Source organism: Sylvia atricapilla, chromosome 2 (genome assembly GCF_009819655.1).
Source record: "Sylvia atricapilla isolate bSylAtr1 chromosome 2, bSylAtr1.pri, whole genome shotgun sequence".
NCBI lineage: Eukaryota > Metazoa > Chordata > Aves > Passeriformes > Sylviidae > Sylvia > Sylvia atricapilla.
Genome location: NC_089141.1, coordinates 74,271,212 through 74,298,378, shown reverse-complemented (window position 1 = coordinate 74,298,378; position 27,167 = coordinate 74,271,212). Strand labels below are relative to the sequence as shown.

Genomic DNA, 27,167 nt, shown 5'->3' with positions numbered 1-27,167 from the left:
ATTTTCATTGAAATGAATATAAGTATTAACTAAAGTAAAGTTAAACTTGCATGTGAACTTCCAAAAAGGAGAGAGAGTAAGAATGGTAAGGAAGAAAGTAGCATCATTAAAGAAGAGACATTTTGTAGAGGTGAAAGAAAGCTGGTTCTTGAAGATAAAAACCTAAAAAAGAAAAACTTGTCTCAAAGAAAAGCAGACCTGATAGGGAAGGAAGAACAAATGAGGATTTGTATGCACAAAGTGTGAAGACTCTGCCTTTGCACAGGGGAACACTGTGTTGTTGTAGGCCCCCTTCTCAGTGTCTCCTGCTTCATGCTCTGCACTATCAAAGCTCAAGGTAATTATTTTTTAATTGTGTAGCCGTTTGCTGTCAAAGTGCAGTGAGTTTTTCAAATGGCTTATAGGTATCCTGTTACTTAAGTTTGTTAGCTTAAAATCCTCTTTGCTTATTTTTGTTGAATCAGAAGGGTGTCATTTCTGGAGAGGTCTGTCCTGATGCTGCTATTTCTGATGACGTTTAAAGGTCGATGATGGTACATTTTCAGGTGATAGAAAACCAGACAGTGCTGAAGGCAGTTCTGAAACTGGACAGGTATTTGTGAAGTTTTGGCTATGGGATGTGAATTAGTATGTGCATGCAGCAGGGAAGGCTGCAGAGTGTTGAGTCCATGAACATACACAATGAGCAGGGATCAGTAGTGTGGTAGTTATATGGAAAAGGAGGTGTAGAGTGTAGTGGATCATGAACACAGTATGACTCAGCAATGTCATGCTCTTGTTAAGGAAATGGCAGCCTGAGATTTATGACCAGTACTATACGTGGCAGTACAAGTAAAATAATACTCCGATTATGTTTTGTACATGTAAGATTTCAGCTAAATAATGTTTCAATTTTGTGCCCTGCAAAAAATCTATAGACCAGCTTCCTATTCCAGTATAGGTGGTTAGGAACATTCAGGTGTCCAGAACAGGGAGGCAAAAAAGAAGCCCTATCTACTTAAAAGAAGTCTATTTGGGAGACTTTATTACTTTTATTTGTTTTTCTTTCATGTCTGGAGGAGAAGGACTTCAAGTATGAAGGGACTTTGTACACAGGAATGAACTGGTCTAGGGGCCCTTGGGGATGTAATGGATTGAAATGGCACCAAAGGACGTAAACTTGAACTTCAGAGAAAAAACTTGTAATGGTGAGGGTAGCTTGTCCCTGGAATACATTTTCAAAGATGTTGAAATTTCTATTTAGCTTAAACAGGGAGAAGAACCCATTTAACTTCTGCCAGGAACATTTTTACGTTTAAATTGATTCTTCGTTGGGGAAGAGGATGCAGCTTTCACAGTCCCTTCATCTTGCTTTGCTGAAGAACCTTGGGTGTTCTTTGTCTGGGTCTTGTGTGACTGTGCCCCTGTGTGTGTGCTTGTGTATTTAATAAATGTGACAGTGGTGATGGGAGTTTGTGCAGCAGTTTGTTCTGTTGTCATGCATTAAGTGTGCTCTCAGTCTAACAAGGTGTGCCTCTTGAGCGTAGTGGACACCCCCAGGCAAGGTGAACTATGTGGGGTATTAAAAGGCAGATAAAAAGGTTGTGGCAGTGCTGGGCAGGCTCCAGCAGGTGTCTGAACTCTTGGACCAGTTGTATCCCCTGCTGAAAAGGCTTTCCATGGGTTTTCTGCATCATCAGTGAGAAAGGGACACACTATCAGATTGTGATTCGCTTGGAATTGGGCTTTTCACCTTATTGTTGCTCTTCAGTTACACAGAGCAGTACTTCTACAAGTAGATGGATGCTGAAACTCAGCCTTAGTGAACCAGTCAGAAAAATAAATACTTACGGGCAATTTTGGAATGTTTTGGGTTTGTTTTTTTTTTCTTAAATCAGTAGTACTGTTTAATTCTTCAGAAGTCTCTGTGGCTCAGTGTTACAGCTGATCTGAAAGCTTCTCTTAAAGAAGTTAATTTTACTGGCTGTATTTCTCCATAATTTTCCTCAGTATCTTGCCCTTCTTTCTCTTTCCTTTAGTATAATTTTTTAATGCTCTTTTTGCAATTCAGATTATGACATGTATATTTGTTACAAGAATGTTTTAAGACAATTTTAATGAAATGTCTTATTGCCTCCTCTTTTTTCTCAGACCAGAAATAATTATATTTTTTCCCTACCTTGAAAACCTAAAAAGCTAAATAAAGAACATATTTTTTAAGGTTTTATATAGATTTTGTAAATCTAGTAAGCAAGCCTGGTTATCTTCTTATTTTAAAAACTGAGTAATTGAATAGAAGAGGTCTTCCAGAAATAATTAAAATATTTTAGGACATTTAATTTTAATTAATCTTTCTATCTCTTTGCAGATGTATTTGTCAGGCCTTACATCAGAAGATTTCTGTTTTGGTCACTCACCAGTTGCAATATCTCCATGCTGCAAATCAGATTCTAATTTTAAAAGATGTAAGCAATTTCAATGTCTGTACTTACACTTTGTAATTATCCTTTTTAATCTAAGAAACGAAAAAATAGTTTTAATTTTTAGTTCGTCAATGTATTTTCTGTCTACTTATGACTACAAACGATTTTCAAGTTTTACAGTTACTAGTAAGTAGATTTTTCTTGGAATACTTTCCCTGAAAAATCTGTTTCTGAATTTTATCATGCATATAAATAATCTTGAATTAATAAGGTATTCATTAATTATTCTTCGAACATTTATGCATTCTTATTTCTTCAAACATTTTGTCTGGTTTTGAAATAAAGTTTTAGCCTTCCCTTGCTTTAAATGTAAAATACTGTGAGACTATGTTAATGTTTTGCTTTTGTTCTTGTTTCTTACACTTCTTTGTGAATTAAGAACTGTGTTAATTTTGCAACAAATCCATTTTTAAATTAAGGCTGAGAAATAGTCTTGGATGCCTTTGAGAATGAGCATGCCTTCAAAACAGCTGGTTCCTTCCCATCTTTGCTATGCCAGATACTTAGAGGCAGAGGGGAAATGCAAGGACTGCAGCTGGGGCTTGTCTTCCTGTTCTTTTTTTAAGAGTGGGTAGCGAAATGTTTGAAACTACTTTTGATGCATGGCGATGGTGCAAAACAAGACACTGTTCCTCTTTTTCTTTCCATTCAGATTGCTTTAAAAGTTACAGTAGCTCTTGAGAAATGAGTTTGTGGTAGAGCTGAAACATGGACATGGTCAGTGTTGCTCCTTGTAAGGTTCTGTGAGGATCAGAAAATGAGGATGGTGTTTAACCCTGGGATGGAGCAACATAAAAAGATTGATGGTTGTGTGTGTGGTTTAAAAGGTTGTCCTAAAGCTGGATGGCTTGGCTGTCTCTCACAGCTTCTCCAGGGAGGTGATTCTCCCCTGGCTGTAACTGGGGCTGTTCTCATCCTGTTTGTTTGTTGGCCCTGTTAGCTGCTATAAGGTGACTGGTCAGAGCCTAAAGAGCTTGTTTCTGTTCCTCTAAGTGAGGAACTCATAGAGGCTTCAGCTCAGTTACTGCAGTGGGATGTGTGCCCAGTGACTGCAGAACCCCAGAGGTAGCATGGACAGGTCAGAAAAATTGTCCTTTATGGAAAGTATATAATGAAGGTACTAAAAGTTTATTTTTATTGTAGGGTAAAATGGTGGGGAAAGGTACCTATGCAGAGTTCCTGAGATCTGGCATCGACTTTGCTTCCCTTTTGAAAAAAGATGAAGAGGTGGTAGAACAGCCGTCAGTTCCAGGAACCCCCAGCCTGAAGTCCGCCCGGAACCGAACCTTCTCGGAGTCCTCTGTCTTGTCCCAAGATTCATCCTCACAGAAAGATGGAGCTGTGGAACAACCACCTGTGAGTGCTCAAAGGATAGAAGTGTCTTGATTCTTGTCTGGCTGGTTTTTAACTTAAATTTCGATATGGGCTTTCCCTGCAACATTGGGATTTCAGGGATTACTGAATGGCATTATCAGGTGAGAGCTCGCCTGTGGAGGACCTGCCCTGCCCAAGCTGTGCTTGGCTGGCAGCTCATAGCTCAGCCTGGTGCTGTTCAAACTCAGCAGAGTCAGTCTGTGCACTTCAGCATCAACTCTACTGGGTGCTGGGGGCATTGCTTGTATGTGTCCAGAGCTACCACAGTGTGCTTCTTTCAGCCTGACCTCTGACAGCAGTGCTTAAAAGGGCCTCTGTATTGGGTGGGTTCACTGTCTTTGTGCAGTGTTGAACTGAAATGAACACTTTCCCTTGAAATCCTGAGCTCTGCGAAGTGCATGTAGAAGCTGTGGCTTTATGCAAAGTCTGTGTTTGCATGGCTGACATCAACGTACCCATAAACATACCCACATGATCTTGAGCTGGCCCTGGGGGGGTGATCCTGGGACACCACTGCCTTGCTCTCTCCAGCTCTTTTGTTGGTGAAAACAGAAGGCTTTGTGTGGTGCCACTGTGACTTCCAGGTGCCTCCTTATCTCTTGGCCTGCCCAGTGCAAAAGCAACCCTAAGGTTTCTGTACTCTGGGTTGTGTTCTGCTGGTGTGTTTGCATTCGCATCAAACAGTGTGGGCTCCCTGTAACCCTGCTAAGCTTGTGCCAGCGCTGCATCTATGGAACAAGCAATCTCTGTATGTCCCTGATGATTGTCATCTTTCTGCTGTGGGTATATACTATTTCTATTTATTCTCTATGATTAAAAAAAAGAAAAAAAAGCTATGGGCTTTTTATTACCTTTTTGAGGAATGGTTTTATGCTCCCAAACAGTAAACTTACATTATTAATGCCCCAATGGCAACTCCATTTAAATCTTAAATTCTTGTGAATTTGTGGAGGTGTACCAAACTTCTTAGCAGCATTAAGACTTTTGGATGGGGAGAAATGGGAAGATGAGGTGGCTGGAAAAACAAAAGGCCAAGGTAGGCTTCTCACGTGTTATAGATGAGTAGGTTGGATTTCTCTTTTCACATCTCTCGGGTCTCTTGATTCCACTGCTTTTGTACAGCCGTGTCTTGTGGCAACAAAATCGACTGTTACATGTCCACTGAACTGACACTAGTTTTTATATTGCATATACTGTAAAAATTAAAAAAAAAAAAAAATCCTGATTTTATTAATTTGTGTAGTTCTTTTACCTTCTTTATGCCTATATCATTTTTTCCTTCTCTCTTTTTCAGTGTCCCTCATACACTGTTTGCTTAGTATGACTTCCCATTTGTCATTTTATTTGTTTTCCCTATTAACAGATGCTTTGTTGATATTTACAAGGATATTTTAGTACATACTTGTAGGAGAGTATTTACCTTAAATGCTTTTCTGGAAAGGAAAGGTTGCTCACATTTGCATTCTGAAAACATAATCCTCCTCAAGTGAATGCCTTGATTTCCGAAGCTGTTACAAGTGAAGGTAGTATATAAGAAAAGAAGAACCTGGATAGTGTTCAGAGTAAATATTTCTGGCTATCTATGAAGTTGTGTTATATATGGTTATGCAATGCCAAATAAAATCCTTGAAATGTTGCTTTGCAGGGTAGATTTTTCAGTATTAGTGCACTGAGACTAATTTTTTTTTGTCATAGCTGTAGTTCAAAATTTAAAGTTTTCATGTGCATAATCACTTCATCTCCTTGTTTAATTGTTTGCTAATTCTGAGCAATGACTTTCAAGTGGCTTACTCTGAATCTATGACTACAAGGTTGATGGGGTTTATTCTGTGGATGTTTTTTCTTTCAGGGTGAAAATGCACTGGCTGCAGTGCCAGAGGAGAGTCGCCATGAGGGAAAAATAAACTTTAAAGTTTACAGAAAATATTTCACTGCAGGAGCAAACTACTTTGTGATTTTGATACTCATAGTATTTAATATTTTGGCACAGGTAAGTTTTTGGAAGCACGAATAATACTAAAGCTATTATAGGTTTGGGAGGTTTTGCCCCTGCCCCCTCCCCCCCCTTTTTTTTAAATAGTGCATACTTGCTGCTGTAATGTTTCATCTAAAATGTTTGGGTGTTCTTTAATAATTTGGTAGTGTACACAAGGGTCAGCATGGAATTTTTGGTCCAGCATTCAGAGGTCTTGCATTGATCCTTACTTCAACGATTTTAAAATCACTAAAAATAATTGTTTTGATGACAACATGGCACAAAAATTATGAGCCAGTGTACTTGGTTTCGAAAGGGAAGAAAATCGTAGGGTGTATAAAAGTGATGTTGGACAAACCTAAACAGTCAGAATGTTCCCAGTTGAGGAGGGTAAAGAGATTTACTGGGTGTGGGAGGACAGTCTGACAGAAGTATTCAAAGAACAGCTCACCTGTTGGTAAGTGCAGATTATGCAAGAAGTTTAGATGGAGGGTCACTGTATGGCAGAATGAGAAAGTGAGGAAGAGCATAGGCAAATATTTTGTGTGGCGAAGACTGTAGGAGGTATGTAAAAGACTTTTTTTAACAAGGGAATTTATTTACAAACTTTCTGAAAGCAGTGGTAAGCTGAGTGAAGGTACCTTATTGCCTTTTTCTCTGTTTCTTGCTGAGGAAGCTCAAATTCATTTTACGGAAATGATTTTTCTCGCTGTAAAAAAATGGTCTGTACATTTTAGCATCTTACTTTTTGCTTGTCCTTGAAATGAGTCTGTTGGAAAGATAGGTAAGCAAGATCAAATCTCTGTAGTAGACAGCCTGCCCACAACTTCAAATTCACATGAACAGAAGTGTATTTTGAGATAATAACCCAGTTATGTGTTTGTAGTCACCTCTTGTCACAGAGGGAAGGTGACAGAAGGAGTTTTTCCCTCCCTCTCCACTCTCATCCTCCTTCAACCCTGTTTCTGGTAATTATCTCCTGTAAACACAAATTTCTGGACTGGTAACATCAGAAAGTTTGTTAATCAAAAAGCATTTTGGAATATCTCTTGTAGCAAATTTAGGAACTGAGAAAATGAGTTCTTTAATGTTCAATTAACATACATTAGGAAGAGCTACTATATTTTGTTTGCTAAAGTGTATTGCTTTCCTGTAGTTGCTAACATGTAAGGTAATTTAAGGTAACTTCTTCCTTTGTAGAGCACCTTCTAATGTGCTTGGCAAATTGCTGCTGGTCTTGAAAGACTGGATGGCATACTTTTCTGAATATGTGATGTTTTCCCAGAGAGCTTGAAAGAATGGCAAGGAAATTTAATTTTCTAATTTTTTTTTTTTAATTTTGTAAGATGATTCTTGTATTTGCCTCTCTTGCTCAAGGTGGCCTATGTGCTCCAGGACTGGTGGCTTTCTTACTGGTAAGTTGATGATAATAACTGGGTGTTTTTTTCTGCCTTTTCAGTCAAGTGTTGTTTGTTTAATTGAAAGGGAATGGAACCTGCTCTAGAATAGTTCAGATCCTCCTCTGATTTCCACTTCTTTCGTGGGGGAAAAAAAATTAAACTTTATGTGAAGTGTAGACTGTAATTGCATCTATTCATGTTGTGACACATGGCAGTGTCGATACATGAGATCTTTTGAACTAAAGATTTCAGCAGAGTTGAATCTAGAAACAGCTAAGCACACTTATTTGATGATGATTATCTTCTGTGTGCATTTCCACAGGGCAAATCATCAAGAAAGGTTGAATCTCACAACAAATGGAAATAATGGAACAAATGAGACTGAACCTCTAGACCTTAACTTTTATTTGGGAATCTATGCAGGTAATTGCACATGCGTGTGTGTGTGTGTGAACTATTTATTATCTGATAGAGAGTTTTGAGAGGTGCAAAACAATGTGTGGGGAAATGTGATTTCTAGCAGTAACTGAGCAATGTCTTAACAGATTAGAAGCCTGAATCTTGCTTTCTGATTAAATTGATTGCAATAAATAAATAAATAAATCTGACAGAAGAAATAGGTTGAATGCAGAGTCTTTAATTGCTTTGCCTGGATTTTGGAAAGTAAATCAGGAATTGAGTATTTGCAAAGTCAGTCACATTAAGGTTGTGGTTATTGTCTCTATAACAGTAAGTCATTGAGCTAAATCTTCAGTCATTATATGGATGGCAAGAGGGATTAGAAATGGATCTTTGTTCTGTGCTGTTCTAAAACTTGGCATGGCTACATTTCTTCTGAAGTGCCATAGCAAAAGAACAAGTTTTTAAAAGGCATACTAGATGGGTATGCAAAGCAGGTTGTTAAAAAGCATTTCAATATATTTCAATAGGTAGCATTATGCTTCTGAATATTCAGAAAAGGGCGTTGATCCTTGCGTTCAGGCATCCAAACATCTTGAAAAACTGCTCTGAGATGTAGTAAAAATTGCCACAGAAAAATCATGTGCATGCTCTCAGATTCTGCTATTTAACACTCCTAGTGATGTATGGTTTTGTAATGCATGGTAATTTCTTCATGGAGATGTAAATGATTGGTGTGAGAAAACAGGTGGAATGCCAGAAGAATATGTATTGAATGTATTCAGAAACATCTCCATGGGTGAGAGAATAGGTGCAGGATTTTTTGTTTAGTTTGTTCTCGGGAATCCACGTGATCCAAGTGGCTGAGAGAAAACATTATGTTTGGCCTGGAAAGCAACAATTTAGGAACCAGATAAACTTGGCTCTTATTTTCTCTGTGTAATGTCTTATTTTGTGCACTGTTCCAGTGGACTGCACAGTATGATTAAATGTGGCAAATTTCACTTTCTCTGACCAGGTAGCCTAAACCACATTAGTGAAAATTTTATCCTTTAAGGAGTATTTCGCTCTAGATAACAACAACAAAAGAAAAAACAAGAGAACAACAAAAGCTACTTTTTATATTGAAATGTTTAGATCACTTAGTGAGATATTTGCAATGGTTGAACAGACAGCATTGACTTATTTACACAAAACTGTAAGTGAAGTTGACAAAGTTATAAAAAGGTAGTACATTTTATATGGCATGCATAATAATCTAATTTATCTTTTTCAGTAATCTCTTAAACAATGTAAAACAATTAACATTTTTTATTTCTGATTCTTAATGTTTGGAAAAACAAAAAAACCCCACTGTAGTAGTTTCTTCTTAGTCCTTGTTGCTTCTGTGAAACAAAGATTTTGAAGAATAAAATTGCTGTTAGTATTGCTAATTGCTGTTGGTAGGGAATGCTGTTGGCCAGAACTGAGGTACCAGTTCCACACCTCTTCTACAAGGAGAACATGCAAAGGGGCATTGTCTCTCTCATACTGAGGTTCTGAGCTCAGGAGCAGGGAAAACAGAGACAGACCAGGTGAAGGACTTGGAAGTGTGTCTTGTTCCTCCTTCTCCCCAGCCATTAGGTCTGTTCAGGTGCTTTGTCCTGGGAGGGTCATACGAACAGCTTCCAGCTGCTTCCAGGCCTGAGTAAAGTTGTACAGAAATGTGGGGTTCCCAGGATGTGGTCCCTCTCCTCATGTCACTCCCATAGACTGCTGTTAGGAATGGTCTGTGCCACAGCCTCCTGCTTTGTGCCTCTCCAGCTTTCCTGTTCAGGTATATGCAGTTGCTCTTGGAAAAATCGTCTTCTCCTACCTGGCCTGGAATACAACAGCTGGGATAAGGCAAACAAGCTCTCATCCCAGGCACCATCTTTTTTCTTAAAACAGCACCTCACAGAATGTAAGCAATTAACTGCAGGCAGACAAATGAAATAGTGATGATAGCTTTTTTTGCTCCCTGGGAGGATACAGAAGGAAGCAGGATGGGATAGCGTAACATATCACATAATTGAAAACCTGTCTTTCCCACTTTTACTCTAGTTGTTCCTGAATTGTGTATGATTTTAACCTGCCCTTAGAATAGGCAAGGTTTCTCTGCTGATAGTTGGGGGTCTAACTTCAGCATGTCCTCAAGACCTGAGGTAGCTGGGCTGATTTTCTGAAGCAGATCCTGTGGAGCCTGGAAGCTCTGCTAAATGCAATGTTTAGACCTTCACTGTTCACTCTTATTGATAGGGAACTTGGGCAGCCACATTGGAGGTTATGCACAGCAAACAGAGCAAGAGCAATCTCATGATTTATTTTGTTTTTTTTGCCATGTAGCACTCTTGTCTTGTAAGCAGAGTTGTGCCCAGAGGAGACAAAGAGTCTGCAGACCAGTTCCCTTGAAGGACTGTTTCACGTGGCATAAGGAGTGTGTCTTACAAAGTGTGAAAGACATGTAATTTAAATGATTTGGTGTGTTTTCCAAGGGGAAGAATGGCATGAGTGGTTTGGGCTGATTGGGCGTAACTCAAGGTTGTCTCTAAAGAGCCATGTACATATTACTTGTCTGATACCTGCTGACAAGTGTTGCATGTTACCAGTGACCTCTGCAAGCCACAATTATATACGGCACTGTGAAGTGAATGTTTTAGTAATGCTGCTATGCAGAAAGTTTTAATACACATTTATCTCATGGGTTAACAGACATTTCCTACATTTCTGTAAAGTACCAATTTTTTCAAACTGAAAAAGAGAAATCGATGAAATTAATTCTGTGATAGTAACTGAAGCTACAGACAATGTACCTGTGTTCTCCACTCAGTCTGAGTCCCCCTAGGCTTAAGTTTGGATTCTTGCTATATGCAGAAGTCCAGAGAATTTGATTTTAGCGCAGTTTTTTTTAAACTTTTTTCTCTTCTGAAAGATCCATATCTTGTTTGAGGCTCTATTAATGGTTTTTGTTTTGTTTTGTTTTTTTTTTTTTGTTTTTTTTTTTTTTTTTTAATTTCAGGTTTAACAGTGGCTACAATACTATTTGGCATAATAAGAAGTCTTCTGGTGTTTCAAGTTCTTGTCAATTCTGGTCAGAATTTGCACAACAAAATGTTTCAGTCCATTCTGAAAGCTCCTGTCTTGTTTTTTGACAGAAATCCTATAGGTAAGTTTATTAGTAAAAAAGAACCCTCAGTATTGAATGTATCTCCTTGATTGCACAAATTGTACCATTTCTGGACAATCACAATTCGATGGTATTTTTGCACTTTTCATCGGGTTCTTTTGCTTCTTTTACTTAGACTCTCTAAAGCTAAATTTTTACTTAGACACTTTAAAGTTAATAGTGTAGACCTTTTCAATTTCAAACTCAGACTGCTTACTGATGGTTCATCTTACTGTCTTTAAGTGCAGCTTACAGAACAATGAATTAGCTGCAGCTTTGGTGTTGTACATTGACCTGTATTTGCACTGCGGTTCTGATGCAGTTTCACAGGGTGTCTCCCATACGCTGAATGTGTATGAATGCATTTTGTAAAACTGTGATCCAGATCCTTATGTTCTTCAAAAGAAAGGGGAGAGAAGCTGGAGCAGAGTGAAGAGAGTGGGGAAGTGGGTGGTACTGGTTGACTAGCCAAAGGTTTCTCTTTTCCATGAGAAACAGAAACCTGGTGGTCTTCACTTCCTTGGAAAAAAATGGACGTGGGCTTTTTCTCGTAGCACCAGGAGGCATTTAATTGTAAGGATATATGGGGATGACTTTATTGTTTCAGAGAAAGAAAATATTCTTTCCAGAGAAAGAATATTTTCTGTAAATAGATAGGTTCATGCCTATGATATGATGGATTAAATATGTACAATTTAATCTTAAAAACCACCCCTACAACTGCAGAAGTTTAAGGCTGTTTTACATGGCCTGCTTGTACTGTGAGTGTGTGGAAATGTAAATTCAAGGCCACTGCAAAGGATTAGAAGGAAAACTCGGGAAATGGGTTAGTGGAGAGCATGTACATGAGAAGAAATCCTAGTGCTGATGTGTCAGGGATTTTCCTCTTCTCTCTCTTGTGTGTATGTGCACAGCAAATGCAGTAACTTGAATTTTGAGAGAATACATAATGATCTTGTAAGAATGCCCATAAATCTGGCTCATACAACAAGCTAAGAACTAGAGAGAAAACATCAGCAACAATGTAGAGTAACACCAGTTTGCTTTGTAATGCTGTGAAACTCTAATTAGCAGTGCATTGTAAAACTGACATTCGTAAAACCTGCCTGTTGCTAGTAGTCACACATTGTTGTGACTTAGATGTGTGTTTCTATTAAACAACAGATATTTTAAAATAGAAGACTAACTTCAGGATGCATACATTTCCTTCCCTTTATCTTTCTTTTTGGTCAGGGTGGCATGCAAATGTACTGCTTTTCTGATCTCTGCATTGTATGAAAAAGGAAAAAAGAGGAGAGAAAAGATGACAATGAGACAATGTTCTCTTTCAGAATTGCAGCATTTAGCAGTTTTGAAATCTGTTTCTATAATCTATATTTCATTGTCTGATTTACATAGGTTTTATACTGTTTATTTATCTTAGGACTTCACATGCTATTTCTTGCATTGAAGTGGGATGTATTTTTTCCCTATCCTTTTTTTAATACGCCTGTGAAAGACATATTAAAAAGAAATTGAAATTATTAAAAATTAAATCACAACCCTTTTTCTAGGGTTGTGATTGTGATGGCTAAGCCAAACTATTAGTTATCATATCCCACATTAGCAAAGCTACTATTGCAATGTCAGATCTGTCATTTGAGCATCCAGCATGTTCTCAGTATTAGTGTGAGGTCTCTAAGACCTCAGCAGAAGCAATTGCTGAACTGAATTTTGCTGTTTTATTTATCAAAAAATAATCAGTAATTAAAAAATGCCACGGCTAGTATTTTGAACACATGGTGATCTGTGTTCCAGAGTCGAGGAAGGAAACTTAAATAAATAGACATCCCAAGCTCTTGGTAGTTCTTATTGGGGAAGCAGAGTAATGAGGAGCATCAAGGAGTTGACATTAGGAAATGGAAATGCCTGGTGAATCATGACATGTCTGTCAGCTCCCAACAGTGTAGATCCAATCAGTCTTCGTGAATAAATGAGATGACTTACTTCTAAAAAAATTATGCTTCGTGAATCAGTTTAGGCATGAGCCCAACATCTCTCTTAATGGATTGCATTAGCAATATATAGGGGGGGAAGGTTGTAAAGGGAATAGTAACTAGCATTTTACTCAAATGCTAGAAGAATGTCAGTGTATTTTTGGAACCTGGATTTCACAGCAGAGAGGGAGAAAAGGAATAACAGGACCCGTCTCCTGTCTCCCTTCCCAGCCAAGAATATTTGTATGTGCACAGATTTCACCTTTCTGTAATTTTGCATAGGTCTAAAAATAGTTAAACGTTACTGCATATTTTGCATTGCATAGGACCTTTTAATAAGTGACTGTCTCTCTCTTTACTTCTTAAGCATTTAGCCTAACCCTACTGGGCTGAGAATCCTAAGTGACCAAAGTGTATTGTCTTACCAAGCATTTAGAAAAAATTACCATTTATTTATGACTGAAATTCAAATTTATCAGCAGGTATCTCTACTGCATCACTTAAACAGCTATTGTGAAAGCTTGATGGGTAGTTGAAGTGTTAGTATTTTGGGTTTTATTACATCTGACTTGTCTGCATTTGTTCACAAAATTCTTTTTTTTTGAGCATAGAATTTGGCTCTCTGGAAACTTCCTTTGCTCTTCTATCCATATCCCAGCAAGGGAATGACATGAATGCCAAAGTATCTGTAAAACATGTGGGCATTTTCTATTTCGTAGTGAGTGCTTTATATGTTGCTCTTCATGTGTCACTTGCTGGAATAAAAAAGGGTTGATTTCTGTGCACATCTAGCACAAGAGGGCAGCATGATCTGTTTTATCCCAGCATTACAGCGTTGTATCCGAGCATTACAGCGGCTTCTTAGAAAGATAACAAAATTCATCTCTTAAGTTTTTGGAGATGATATTTGAAGAGTGAATTTTCAACCTCTCTGCTGAGCAATAGTAATGTGATTCCATTCAGTTGTCTTCATTATCTGCAAGAATAGTATTTTGTCCTGATCTTTTACACAATAAGCTTTTCAGCTCCATGTCGTGCTGAGTTCAGGAACTTTTTTGGAAATAGTGGCCAAAAAGTTAGATAACCCTCTAGAGTCAGAAGCATCCCACCAGGGAGACTTTCTTCAGCCATTACTCCTTTTAATTTCTTTTTCAAGATCTTAGTAACACTTCAAAACAAATTTGTTATAAAGCTAAGTAAAAGAGACCTGGACTTCAGCAGCAAAGACTTGATTTGGGACTTGCCTCTTGGAAATTAGTTTCTTATTGAACAGTTCAGAGGATCCTACTTTTGACAAGCTTCAGGATTTGGTTCAAGATGACTTGCTTAGCTTGTAAATGAATTGTTCTTTTCTGGGATTTAGGGACAGAGATTAGAGAAGTGATGCTAATGTGTAACTGCATCATTTTCAGTTATGGCAGTTTTAGTGTAAATTCTGTGTGATTTTGAATTGCATTGAGTTTAGGAAGCTGAAACCTGCTGCTACTCTGCTGATGGGTGCTACAAGAAGGAATGGATGATATGCATTAATTTGTTCAGATAAAATAGAAATCTCTTCCCCTTCTAGAAAATCTGTCTTAAATTTAAATTGAACCGGAATCACTACACAAGTGCAGTTCGGTTTTTTTTCCCCTCGAATTGTATCTCCCAAACTCTTGGTTCTGACAGTTATAGGAGAAAAAGAAATATTTTGGCAGATTTTTTACAACATTTCTGGCTTCTTAGAAATGGGAAGCACTGAACTGTATGATGGTTGTCCTCAACCTGTTAAATTAACAAATTTTTTTTCCCCCCACAAATGCTTTGTGGAAGCATTAAATAAACATTGATCCCTTTGGATGCTTACCTAGACTTTGAGATTTGACCAGGTTATGGAGAGAAATATTCTTTTCTGGTTTTGGCAGCCAGAAATAACGTGCTGAACTGATAGCTAATAGCAGCACATGAAAGCAAACTCCAAATATAAAAAGATTAAAATATGAAAGAAAGCTGTTGTTATAATGAAGAGTTTGTTTTTCTTTAAGGCATAAGGTTTTAATTATGGTGTTCATAAATCAAGGTCTGAAACGCTTATAATTTGACAGAGAAAGTTTCTTTATAGGATTAAAAGCATGTTCATCAATGCATAAATGACTATCTGCATTTTATCTGACAGAAGTGTCAAATGGGCAATGTTGTTAAAGTGTTTCAACCATATAATATTTGCAACGAATATAGTATTTCAGCAGTCTGAAAATTACAATGCTGATAATGAGGTTGTTAAATTATACTTTATCAGATGGATAGTGAAACTGCTCTAGTTAGTGTACATGAATGTATGCTTGTTCACACAAGTGATTCTGCTGAACAAGTAGCATGTTTAAACAAGAAATACTGGTCTTAAACGTTGTGATTTACAGTAGGTGGTGTTTTGGCATATCATGCAGTTAACAAGGCAAAGCTTTATGTTAAGATACTTGGTTTGTAGTCTCATTCGTCAGTGATATAAATATTTAGTGGCAGTGCCAGGAAATGTATTGTATTCTTATTTGACTCAATGACTCAATTGCTCTCTCTTTTTTTTTTTTTGTCTGGAAACACGATCTGTCCTATCTTTCTGATGCAGTTTTCAGATATATCCTTGTGGTCAAGATGAATTCTGCAGGGTTGTGAAAAACTGTACCAGCTCTTTTGACAGCTTTCATGTTCTCTTAAGCTAATACAAAAAAATACATTGTCATTAAAGCAGCAGAGGCTTTGTTTTCAACTCTCTGTGCCAAGCTCTAAAGTGCATTCACATGTGCACAGGTTTGTTAGTTTATGTTGAAAAGAAGTCCCTATAGGACAGCCTTTTGTTGTAAAATAAAAACACAGATTCTCTCTTCCGTGTTGGTAATCACTTGCATTTGTTGTTATTAAGATGGCAACACAATGGGTTCCATCAATCATCAAGATCCTTAACAACCACACAACGTTGTAAATATTATGTTTGGGTGTTTGAGTGGAACAGCTCGTCACTGAAGTAGGTGTGGTAATTAAAACCTGTTAGGTTGCTACATGTGTTAAAGAAAAAACCCTTTAATGTTCTTTTCATATAACAATGGCGATATGTACTTTAAATCTTATCAGGGTGTGATTATTAAATGATATTTTATGGGAGTTGCTCATTTACTGTTAGTATTATCATGGCTTTGTTAAGAGTTTAAATAGTCTTATACTGCCATGTGTTTTATCAGCATTATGATTCTGTCAAGAGCCTTACAAAGTTGATTGCTATAGGAGTAGTCTTTAAAGTCAGTAAATGGCACTCTAGAGTTATGTTTACATTTATTATCTATTAGGGTAACTCGATTTAACTCTATCCTATTCTTTTCTGCAATAATAATTGAATGAAACTTGGCCATAAACGGATGAGACAAGCCCATTACATTTTCGGTTCTCCGAGTCAGAGCTCACCCCATTTATTCCTGATGTGGGAGATAAAATTAAAAGCTTTATGGAAAAGCTGTTTGTAGGAGGGGATGAGACATTATTTGATAGGGAAATGGCGTGAAGCTTGTACTGACAGCCACTTCCAAGTGCAGCCTCCTGCTTTCCCGGCACAAGATTCCTCACCCCTTCGTAGGGATTTTCTATCTTCTTCACATTAAGATCCCCTGGTGGGGAAAACAGCCTGCTGTGAAACTCATTTCTGACCGTATGCTGACCTGCCCAGATACTGCAAAGTCTAGTGTTTTCATTTACTGAAGCAGCTGCAGAGAGAGCTGCTCTCACCCCACCTCAGCCGAGCAAAAAGGAGGCAGGGAATGTTGAGCAAGACAGGGAAGCCTAATTAAAAATACTGGCTTTAGAAAACTGCACAGAAGCTGTTCAGAGGCATCCCTTTCCTGCAAGTATTGCTGGAAAATAAAAATGAAACTTTGTTTTAGTCGTGCATAGATGGCATGCTGTTTTGGGGAGATTTGTGGCAATGAGGAACTAAACGTTTGTTGGAGACATTTGAAAACAGAGGGAGAGACTCCTGTAATATTGATGGAAAACTGCAAGGGGCTTTAAAAGAGGACCCAACTAAGGTGATGCAGCTACAAATAAGCTTTTAGAGATAATCCAAAATGGAGGATTTGTTTGTTTTTTTGTTTTGATAATAACTGTTTTGAATTTGTACCTTTTTTTGCTGTTTTTAATCTGTTTATAAATTGTGGAATGTTGCTACGACTGCTGTGAATAGTGGTGACTGGAGGTGTCGCACGGATAGAATGTCCTTGCTTGCTTGCACGGGAAATGAACATTTCTGAGAAATGAGGAAAAACTTATCAAAACTCACTTCATTCAACCTTGGAACAAGGCGTAAGCATTTCCAAGAATAAATTACTTTGGAGAAGAGCTGGGCAGGAATGATGAACAGCCAGGTGGTGAGACCACATGTATGGAATGTGGGAAAGGCAGTCCAGCTCTTCTTCCCCTCGGGTTTAATGTGGGCCTTGAACGTGTGGCTCCCTCACACCGGGTGACAGCCGTGCACATCAGGCTCTTGGCTCTCGTGGGCTCTTGGCTGTGCCATCGCTTTCCACTGCTGTCCCTTATGGACACACAGACACAGTTAGACCACCATGGTGTTTGCAGAAAAACTAGCCTCCTTTGATGGGGTGTTTTGGTTTGGTTGTTTTTTTGGTTTTTTTGTTTAATCTGAGTAGCTGGGAATTAAAATGGAACAAACACTATCACAGTGCAAACTCATTTCATTAGCACTGTTCTGCTCTATACTGCTCAGAATTCTTTCTCCCAGATGATCCTAGGTAATCTGCACTGCAGCATCTGGATGAATTAATTAGTTGAGGTTTCTGCCTTTTTTTTTTTTTTTTTTTTTTTTCCCACCAGATTGCCAGCATCTTGCAGATTATGCAACCAAGTGAAGATTAGTTTGTGCCTGTGGTGATCTTGTAGAATGTTTGGAAACAAAAGGCGCTTCTCGATCCAAAATTAAAATTTTAGTGTAGAAAAGAATGGCTGTTGTATGTGAATCTGCCTGTTTTGGCAATCCGGACTAAAGCCCAAAGAATAGAAATAACAGCAGAAGCAGAGGTATTGAATCAAACTTGACTTGAGTGTGTTGTTTGGTTTAAAAAATACAAACTTGAAGTTATTTACAAATAGTATAATACAGCATTGCTTGCTGTCTTCCACCCTGTCTTCCTCAGATAATTTTTTTTTTCCCCTTCATCAAAATCATTAGGTACTTTGTCTGGGGCTTTTTGTTATGTATTCAGGTGAATACATATGCAGAACCTCCTTCAACTTTTGATTTTTGATGTCATTTTATGGAAGATAATGTTGCATTTGGAGAGGGCAACATTATTACAAGCTGTATGTGTTGATAGCTACCAGCCTTAAGAGAGCTTTTCAAAGTAATCTAAAATAGCACCAAGCATATGAAGAACACTTTTTTGTTTGTTTTATTAGTTGCTGGACAGTAGTCCTGTAATTAGGGTGGTAGTGTGTAATAGACAATAATTATTGCTTCTGGCTATACCGACCTTGAGGCAGGTAGCTTGAAACTGGAAACTGCACGTTCATCTTTGTTTGGAGTTTGTTTTAATGTTCGTTTAAATTTGGGCTCTTGTTGAACATTTTCCTAGGGGATTCCTACTTGCCTACTTAAGTTGCTTTCTATTTCAGCTTGAGGAGAATATTTAGTTGTGGTGGTCCCAAAGGGAGGTTGTGGAGGGAGGAGGTTTCTGCAAAGCCTGGACAGGCTGGGGCTGCCTTAGCTATTAGTCACCTAATGCTGGGTAGGAAGTTGTATTCGCAGAGCCAGCAGGCAAAGCAAGCTGCTGTATGGCAGAAAGGTGGCAGTCTTCATTCTCAACTCTTTGGTTCAGAGTAGAGTGCCTTTTGTGCTCAGGAGGTGGTTTTGGTTTTGTGTTCATCTTTGCACTGTCGTAAAAAAATTTTAAATGGCTTTTAACCTGTTTTGTCTTCTAGTTGTAGGATCCCTTCATTTACTAGTTTAAAAAAAGAGCAAGAAGATCACTAATATTTCTCAAACTTGGGCTTTTATCATGTACTATTTGTGCAACATTTATAACATTTGAAAATTCAAAAGGAGTTGAGAGTTCAACTTTTCATATCCACTGACATGGTTCTGGTCAGTTTTCATCCACGCTGTACTAAATTCATCCTCTGCTTTCTGTGTCCAAGAATGCTTCTTTTCCTGCCGTCTTTCAAGCATAAGTCTTCACTAGCTTGAGTTAGTGTTGGGGCAGAGAGTGCAGAAGGTATTTGGAAATCTGAAGGTGCTTGGAAATCTGAGAAGGTGAAGGTTTGGAACTTGGACATTTTTTGCTAGTAATTATAAGGAGTAAAAGACGGAAAAGAGATGGTCTAACTCTTCCTCAGTTTTCTTTTTATCAGATGTGATGAGATTTCTGTGTGTGTGTGGTAAACCTCTCTTTTCTCAATGAAGTTACTGTCTGTTTAATATGTAAATGATGCAATGCAGAATATTGCTAATTCATGTATAGGCAAGAAAAAACACTGCTTTGTGGTAAACGTCCCTTCATTGGGAATAAATGTTTCTTTGTCCCTGTGTGTATTCATTTCTCAGCATAATTTCATGTTCATGAGTTCAAATGTTCACAACCCAAAATAAATAGTTTAGTCTTCATTTTAGGCAAAATTCCTACATCTGTTCTTAAGATGTCATAATTCGTTTCTCATACAGGAATACTGTCCCTGCCCTATCCTTTCTAGGACATGCCAGGAGGACAGTAAGTGCCAGAGATTAGGTGCCAGAGGCATTTGCTCAGTGTTGGGTTTTTCCCTGCTCTCTCCTTTTCAATGTGAATGCTTAAAGCTGTAAACTTCACACTATCTTGTTCCTCTCTTCTTCTAGAGCACTTATGTGTCATGCTTTGGAGAAGAGATGGTGTCTTGTCTTCACTTAGAGAGTTAAGTCCCTGTGCTTAATTATGGGTATCTAGGATTTGGAAAGTGCCACTTAGATTAAGAGAAAGAAATGAACTATATTTTAAGTATTAAAAATAAATAAATATATATATATATATATATATGTTTATGTAAAGCCCCATATGCTTTCCTTGAGGTTGGTTTAATACTTCTTTCCTTTCTCCATTCATTCATTCACCAGTCTCCTTTTAGAAGAACAGTTCTCCTCTCTCCTGTCTCAACAACCAGCCAAAAGTAAACAATTGCAGTTAGCTTTCCAGAATATTTCTGGTATTTCCTGAATAAAAAAATGTTGAAATGATTTAAGGAAGAGTTGGTGGTTCTTACCTTCAGTCAGGTAATGTTCGTTTACCATTGGAGGAAAAATTATTATTACTGTTGGTGCTCCTTTGAGACAAAAGATACCTGCAGAAACCTCTGCAAATTTAAATCCTCAGAACTGTGAAATATAGATGGCTTTAGCTTTATAAGTGTCCATCTTTTTTTTCTATTAAACTAACAATATAGAGAGAATTTTTTTCATCAGTATTTTCAACAGAAAACTAGTTATGCTAGACTTATTCTAATATTAAGAAATCTTATCTAAGGAGCGCTTTCAAAATAAAGCCAAATTTGAGAGAAGAAAGTGCCTTGAGGTTTTTATAAAGCTGACAAGTTTTAATATTCCAAATACATAGTGACAATGATCTTTTTTCATAATTAAGCTACAAGTATGAGTTAATATTGAATTCAAAGCCATTCACTGAATGCTGCTTATGTTTAAACCCCCAAAAATCCCCAAGAGAAAAAATGGAAAAAACAATCCCAACATATTTTTTTAATTCAGATAAGAAAAAATAAACTCTGCAGCAACCTCAATTTAATAACCAATGTTGCTCAGCTACTACCGAAGGCTTAAGGACAGTGTTTAGAAGTGATTGTTCAGAAAGAAGTGTTTCTCTAAGATTATGAGGGCTTATACAGATGATTTTGTTCACCTGCTGAGTGTTCAAGAGTGGAAATGTCCAATCTGACATTTTCCAGAAGTGTTTGTTTGCTTGAAAAAATAGAAACCTTCCTGTGGAAAAATAGGATTTAATTAATTTTTGTCCCATCTTAGCCACATACTAAAGCAATATTATTATGTGCTTTTAATAGAGACACAAATGTTTAGTGAAATGCAAAATCCCAGGTTTCTGAAATGATCTGAGATGTTTTTAGCTTAAAATGTAGTGCTGTGAGCACTGCTTAATTTGTTGATACTCTGCCTCTGTTGTTTGTACTTCTCATGAGATTGAAGATATTAAAATGTTTGTTGAATACTTGTTACTAATTTTAAAATGGGCATGAAGTGTTTTGAATAGAAATCTTATGTGTTGTTCAATTAAATGGGCAGAAAGAGAACAAGTTAGTACAACTGAAAGACAGTACATTTAGATTAGATATTAAGGAAAAATCCTTTGCTGTGAGGGTAGTGGGACACTGGCACAGGTTGTCCAGACAAGCCTGTCGATGCCTTATCCTTGGAAGTGTTCATGCCACGTAGGATGGGGCTCTGAGCAGCCTGGTCTTGTGGAAAGTGTCACTGCTCACTGAAGGGGGGTTGGAACGAGGTGGTCTTTAAGGTCCCCTCCAACCCAGGCCCGATTCTGTTTCTTTGATTTTATGGGTCTTGGCAAAACAGAAGTATACATTCGTTCTTTGACTCCCTGAGGAGGAGATGCAAAAATACTCTTCCAGCTAGTGACCTGCAGCACTTTGGTAGCTTTGGATTGTATCTGAATTACTACAAAGTAAATGGGATGAGAAAAAAGTTTCGGCATGGAAGCAGACGGCTTTGATGACCTTTCATACATCTCAGATTTGGTGCTAAGCAGAGATTTATACTTTCATCTCATCTTTAAACAGGTGCTGGTTCTTTGTAATGGAACTCGACCTGCAGGATGGACAGAGAATGCTGTTGGTGTAAGAGAAAGTGTGATGGGTGTAACATTTCCTCCTTAGACCAATTTTTCCTCTTGCTGTATGCCTTTCTGCTGTGATACCAAACCAATTCAGAAAGCAGAGAAAGGAGGGCAGTTACTTTAATTAGTGAATTTTATCCTCAAAGGCTTTTCAATCTAATTTGGTCTTCTGATTTTCTGTTGATTCTTCCAAATGCTTCAGACTTAGTCAGACAAAAGCGTTTTTCTTCACAATTGTCAAATTTCATTGAATCTTAAGTCTTGGTGATAGAGCTTAATTGTCAGCAAAATAAGTCTTGGTTTCTGTAAATTGTTTGATCCTCAATTGGTTTAGAAGTGACAATATACTTTCGTTTACAGGGTTTAGATAATGTTTTCATGTGGCATGTGGAGCAAAGTTGGACCAACCAAAAACATTATTTCATTTGTTTTCTGTCAGGAAGGCTTAGACAAAGAGCTTAGTCTCAGATCCTTTAGAGTTCAAGTATCTGCCACTAGGGGCAAAAATTATTTTCCTGTAGGCATTAATCTTTTATTGTAGATTTACCGTGCTGCTTCACTTGGTTGATAATCTAATTTAAACCTCAGAGATGATTCATACCTCCTCAAGGGGATTCACAGCTAGTTTAAATTGTCTGATGTCAGAAGTTTTCAGTTCTTCTAGGATCTCTTTTCTGAACATAATGGTCCTTTGGGTGTTTGAATGCACTGAGGAGGAAAGAACGTAACCCATGCAAGTGGTAACACTTGAGAGATACAGTTTTACAACTGTACAATTTTACAACAACATACTTCGGATGTTTTTTCGAATTTATTTGGGTTTCTAGTTCAGGTAACTTGTGATGTCATGACTTAATTTAGGTCCTAATCATGCCAAGTGGTCTATTGTGGACAAACTCCTGCAGTTATGAGCATGGTACTTGTTGAAGTAAGGAACTTTCTGAAAGGTGGAATAGGCCATGTGCTTTGCTAGAGACTTTTGTTTCATAAGCCCAGCATTTTGTATACCTGTAATATGACAGTTTTCCAGAAAAACACTGGATTGTGAAAGGTTACAAAACCTAGATGTCAAGAGGCATTTTCAAATTCCATTCTCAGAAGACCAAAAGAATCAAACAAAGAAACAAACTCCCAATTGTCCAGCAGGTCGTAAAAGTTTTTAGAGTGATCCAAAGACTTAAACGTGTTTGTGAGCCCTTCCTGAAGGCATGACCACTGTATAGTTGACTACTAAGAACATTAGGAATTGAATGTTCATATTAGGAATGTAAACTGCTGTTTGAGGACTACTTCTCTAGAGTCAGGCAAGGACAAAATAGACATTTGGAGAATTAAGAGGTTTTGTAAATACCATTCAGCTATGATGAAAAGGTTACTGAATGCTTTTCATATGCATTCTAAAATTAAGCTACAGTTTGAAAACTATCAGAGCCAACATTAGTTCTCCAAATGTTTCAATTAAATAAACTACTATGCTAAGTTGTTATTAATTAATACTCTAATTTTAATAGTGGTTGGTTTATTAACACAGTTTTGCCTTTTGTGGTTCTTTTGCTTGGAGGTATAGTTTTCTTTCATATTTTTTAACAATGTATCCACAAATTGATCCAGAATCAAGTTCTGTGCTCATGCTGTTTCGGGAAGAGGAAATCAAAAGCAGAAGATATTTTTCTGTCATTTGCTTTCATTATTATATGGGGTTTTTTCCATTTATTCTTGCCTTATCAGAAATTTGGTGTCTTTTTCAATGCAGAATAATGGCAAAGCTGTTGTTTTGAAAGAACCTTTCCCAAAATGTCTGGGGTCAGATTATGATCAGTGATTATTTGCAAGATTTTAAATGCATATTACAAAATATAACTTGTGCTTCAGGTCCATGAGAGGATTTAATAGTGGTTTATGAATACATAAATATGAATACTTGAGTGGTAGGTATTTTTTGTCATAGTCTTTACATGGCTCCTCTAGTCGTCCTGTTTGTTTCAGTCCTGGAACTTGTTTCATCCTAATGTGCCTGATGTATTTTCAGCAGATAAGCTTCTGGTTTAAAAAAGCAACAAAACCAAATTGTGGTGAAAATGGGTGTCAGGTAAAGAAAATCAATGCATAAATAAGTGAACTGTTAAAAATCCAGTGACAGACATGTTTTGAAGGAAGAAAGAAAACTCTTACCGACAATTCCTTTACCTGAAATCTTAATTGGCCTTGTGAAATCTTAAGACCCTGTGTGAATGAAATTAAGCAAACTAATCAGAGTATACACTAAAGACTAATGAGACACAACCATCTGTTTCCCCTGCAGTTCTATAGTTAGCAGAGTGAAATATGCTCCTGTAAGAGCAGTTTAAAGCAAGAAATAACTAGAATGCGCTGGATTGTTTTCTAAAGACATCTCTTTCAATAGATGTAAGTGCTCCCTCGTCTGTCAGAGTATAACCTTGTGAGTAGTCTATATGTGTCCAGTGCCTATGGTTATGCAGCATGTGCTGGATGCACTTTGCCATCTTCCTTCAGGTGACACTAGCTTTTGACTTCCACAGTTCTAGTTTGGGAACTATTTCAGAACCTGAGGTCTCCCTTGCTGTATTTCCCCTGTTTTTCAGTGTAAAATACTTTTTCTGTTGGCTTTATGGCTCATGTGTTATTCCCCTGTCTGGCTCTTTTTGTCACTCTGCATTTCCAAAACATCAGTTCAGGCACTTCTCTGGTTTTAAGTGTTGCAATCATCTTATGTGCATCTTCTGTTCTCAGTTGCTTTGTCCCCAAGTCTTCCACGCTTCCTAGCCTGTGTCTCGCTGCGTTGTGCCTTGGTTGTGTGTGGGATAACATTTGTACTTAGAGCTTGTGCCGTGCCATGGTGAAGGAGAATGGAAGAACCAATGTTGATGGAAGAGAGAGAAGAGGAAATGGGGAGTGGATATGCAATGAATGAGGCTGAGGGTGAAGGTGAGGACACATGCAAGCAGGGCAAAAATTCAAGTCAGTATGTACACAAAGTTCTCTCAATATCCAAACACCCCGGATTTGGTGAGGCCTGTGACTACCAGCTTGTCTCTTGGCAATTCTGTCTAGCAGCTGCTCCCCAAGGCCAGATGGAGGGAAGACCTTTTATTAATCTTACAGCCCCAATGTACCGTGAGGGAGTCTAACAGGAATTGTAGAGAAGAGTATGCCTTGGTTTGTACGTTAGCCTTCTCCCCATGCAAAGCTTTTACTATTTGTGCACCTGGTAAATGGAGCAGTTGGCACATTCCAGTGTTTTTAACTCCCTCCCTCATCATTTTGCTTTTTTATCTTTCATGCTTACATCTTTGTAGCTTCCTGCTCACTGCGCACTGAAGTTCATCCACGAGCTGGCACTTTTTCATCTTAAAGTCATCTCTCAAGATGCACCATTAGCATTGTAACCGCATTACACTGACAGCAGTTAAACATATGGGTGGGGAAAACTCATTAATTCTGTGACCCCTTTGTGTTCCTTGTACTTTAGAACACACCTTGTCCTGCAACTTTCTGTTCCAGCTTACTGCTCCATCCTCCCCTAGCTCGTTATTCCTTCTGTAGTCAATTGTGTTGGTTTCTCTTAACTGACACAACAAACTCTGCAGGGCAGAGCCTGCTGCTGGCTACATGATGGTCCAGCCTGCATCCTAGTGAGCCTCTGCCTCCCGTTCCAGATACATTTGTCCTCTTCTGGGTGTTTCTGACATGCAAACAACAAATGGCAACGTTCTCAGGAGTCCCTTGTTGCGAGCAGCACTCTTCTGTTATAGCCTGTTTATTTATTTAGGCGTTCATACTGCTGGACAGCAGTAAATCAGAGCTTCACAGTGAAGTCTGTCTTTGAACTGAACAAAACCAAAAGGGTTTGTAAATTGTATTCACTTCTGCTTGAATGATGGTTCAGTCAAGTAATTTTTTCCTCCTTGATGTGTGTGAATTTTTTTCTGTGTTTATAGAGAAGTGAAGAAATGTTGCTGTTAACATATTTATCATTCTAAGTTTCTTATTATTTAAAAGCCATGAAAAAGAGGAAATTATTTGATTTTTTTTCTTTAATTTTAAGCAACATATATGTAAGCATATGGTTTTAATTTAACCTCTAAGCATTCAGCTGTCAAATATCATAATTTATTTAAGGTATATTAATACATAAACATTAAATGTTCTTTGCTTTTGCTATATGCACAACTAATGTTTTAGTGTGGTCAGCAGCTACTTCTCATTTGTAGCTGCTTATTTCCAGTATATTTTTCTTTTTTGTTTCTGAGATGATGCTTTCTAATACTTGTCCAGTAGAGGAGTACAGTAGAGTCAAAGGAAGTGCAGTATAACTTTTCAAAATGCTTAGCATTTAATAATGTAATTATTAAAATGTCTTTCTTTTAATGTGATAAATAAAATATACAGTAGGAGAAGACGTCATAGCTGGGTTTCTTTCCTCATTTGATTTCATTTACTGTTATTAATTATAGTTTAGGCTGTAATGAAGTTTACTTTACAGTGATATTTTTTTTCCCCAGAAGCCAATGGCCCAAGGAAATGCATTGTTAGACTATATGTATATTCTTTTGGACATAACTTCTGGAAAAGAGCTCTTGGGTTGTGGTTGCCTTCAGCTTGTCTGAGACAAAAGGTTTTTGGTTGTTTCTCAGGCAAGATTTGTAAGTGGAATTTGGTGCCAAGTCACAAAACAGAAGAGTAGGTGAAGTCATCCCTCTTTACACCATAAAGCTTGCTCCGCTGGAAAGGATCCATTCTGTGCCCTACATTAGGCCCCCCAAAAAACCCAAATGATTTCATTCCAGTCTCTCCCATGCTGATTGCTGTATCCTTCAGGCATGCAACTATTTACTACCTTCTGGTGCCATACTATGTGCTGAGTTTTCCAAAGAGTGAGTAGCTTCAAGAGCAAGAACAGAAGTGCCTGTAGTAGAGGATTAGCATGCCTGCTGGAGAGGTGGGCGACCCACCTTCAGTGTATTCTCTATGACTGCTGAAAATAACACAGTCCTCTGGATCACTGCCCCACCTTTACTTCTCTTGTAAGTCCTGACCCCTGGCCTTGGTTGTACCTTTATAAACAAGGTGACAGGTTTCCCAATATCTTATTTTGTGAATGGTACCTAAGTTGTGAATATAGTTGTTACCAAATGTTATGTGACTTTTCTTTCCTCCAACATGTGGTTTAAAAAGTCCTAAATTGAAGCAAAATATTTATTTTCATGGGGTGTGAGGGTGTGCGGTGTGTCATCTTTAACACAAAGGAAATTTTCCAAGAGAATGCTTTGATTATTTGCACAGCAGACTACGTTAGCTTTCTGAAAGCTATACCAGAATATCTCTTGAGTTCTGTAGTAATGACATTCCAAGTGAGACAGGAAAAAATCCATTGAAAATTATCCAGTGTCATCCATTGCACATTGTAGAAAGCCAAATCCATGAGTTTTTAAATAAATTTTTTACCAGTGGCTTTTTTATAATAGAGGTAGTTAAAAAGGAAAGCTTA

The 27,167-nt window shown here is 37.8% G+C and overlaps 1 protein-coding gene across 1 annotated transcript in view; it reads left to right on the top strand.

The window, feature by feature from the left end:
• ABCC4 (ATP binding cassette subfamily C member 4 (PEL blood group)) overlaps positions 1-27,167 on the top strand; it is a 142,452-nt gene that overhangs the window by 40,774 nt on the left and 74,511 nt on the right. The window contains exons 14-19 of the mRNA XM_066313444.1: positions 2,348-2,444; positions 3,606-3,818; positions 5,686-5,826; positions 7,189-7,226; positions 7,534-7,634; positions 10,648-10,794. Coding sequence (XP_066169541.1) covers positions 2,348-2,444; positions 3,606-3,818; positions 5,686-5,826; positions 7,189-7,226; positions 7,534-7,634; positions 10,648-10,794 — 737 coding nt within the window. The remainder of the gene's footprint in view (positions 1-2,347; positions 2,445-3,605; positions 3,819-5,685; positions 5,827-7,188; positions 7,227-7,533; positions 7,635-10,647; positions 10,795-27,167) is intronic.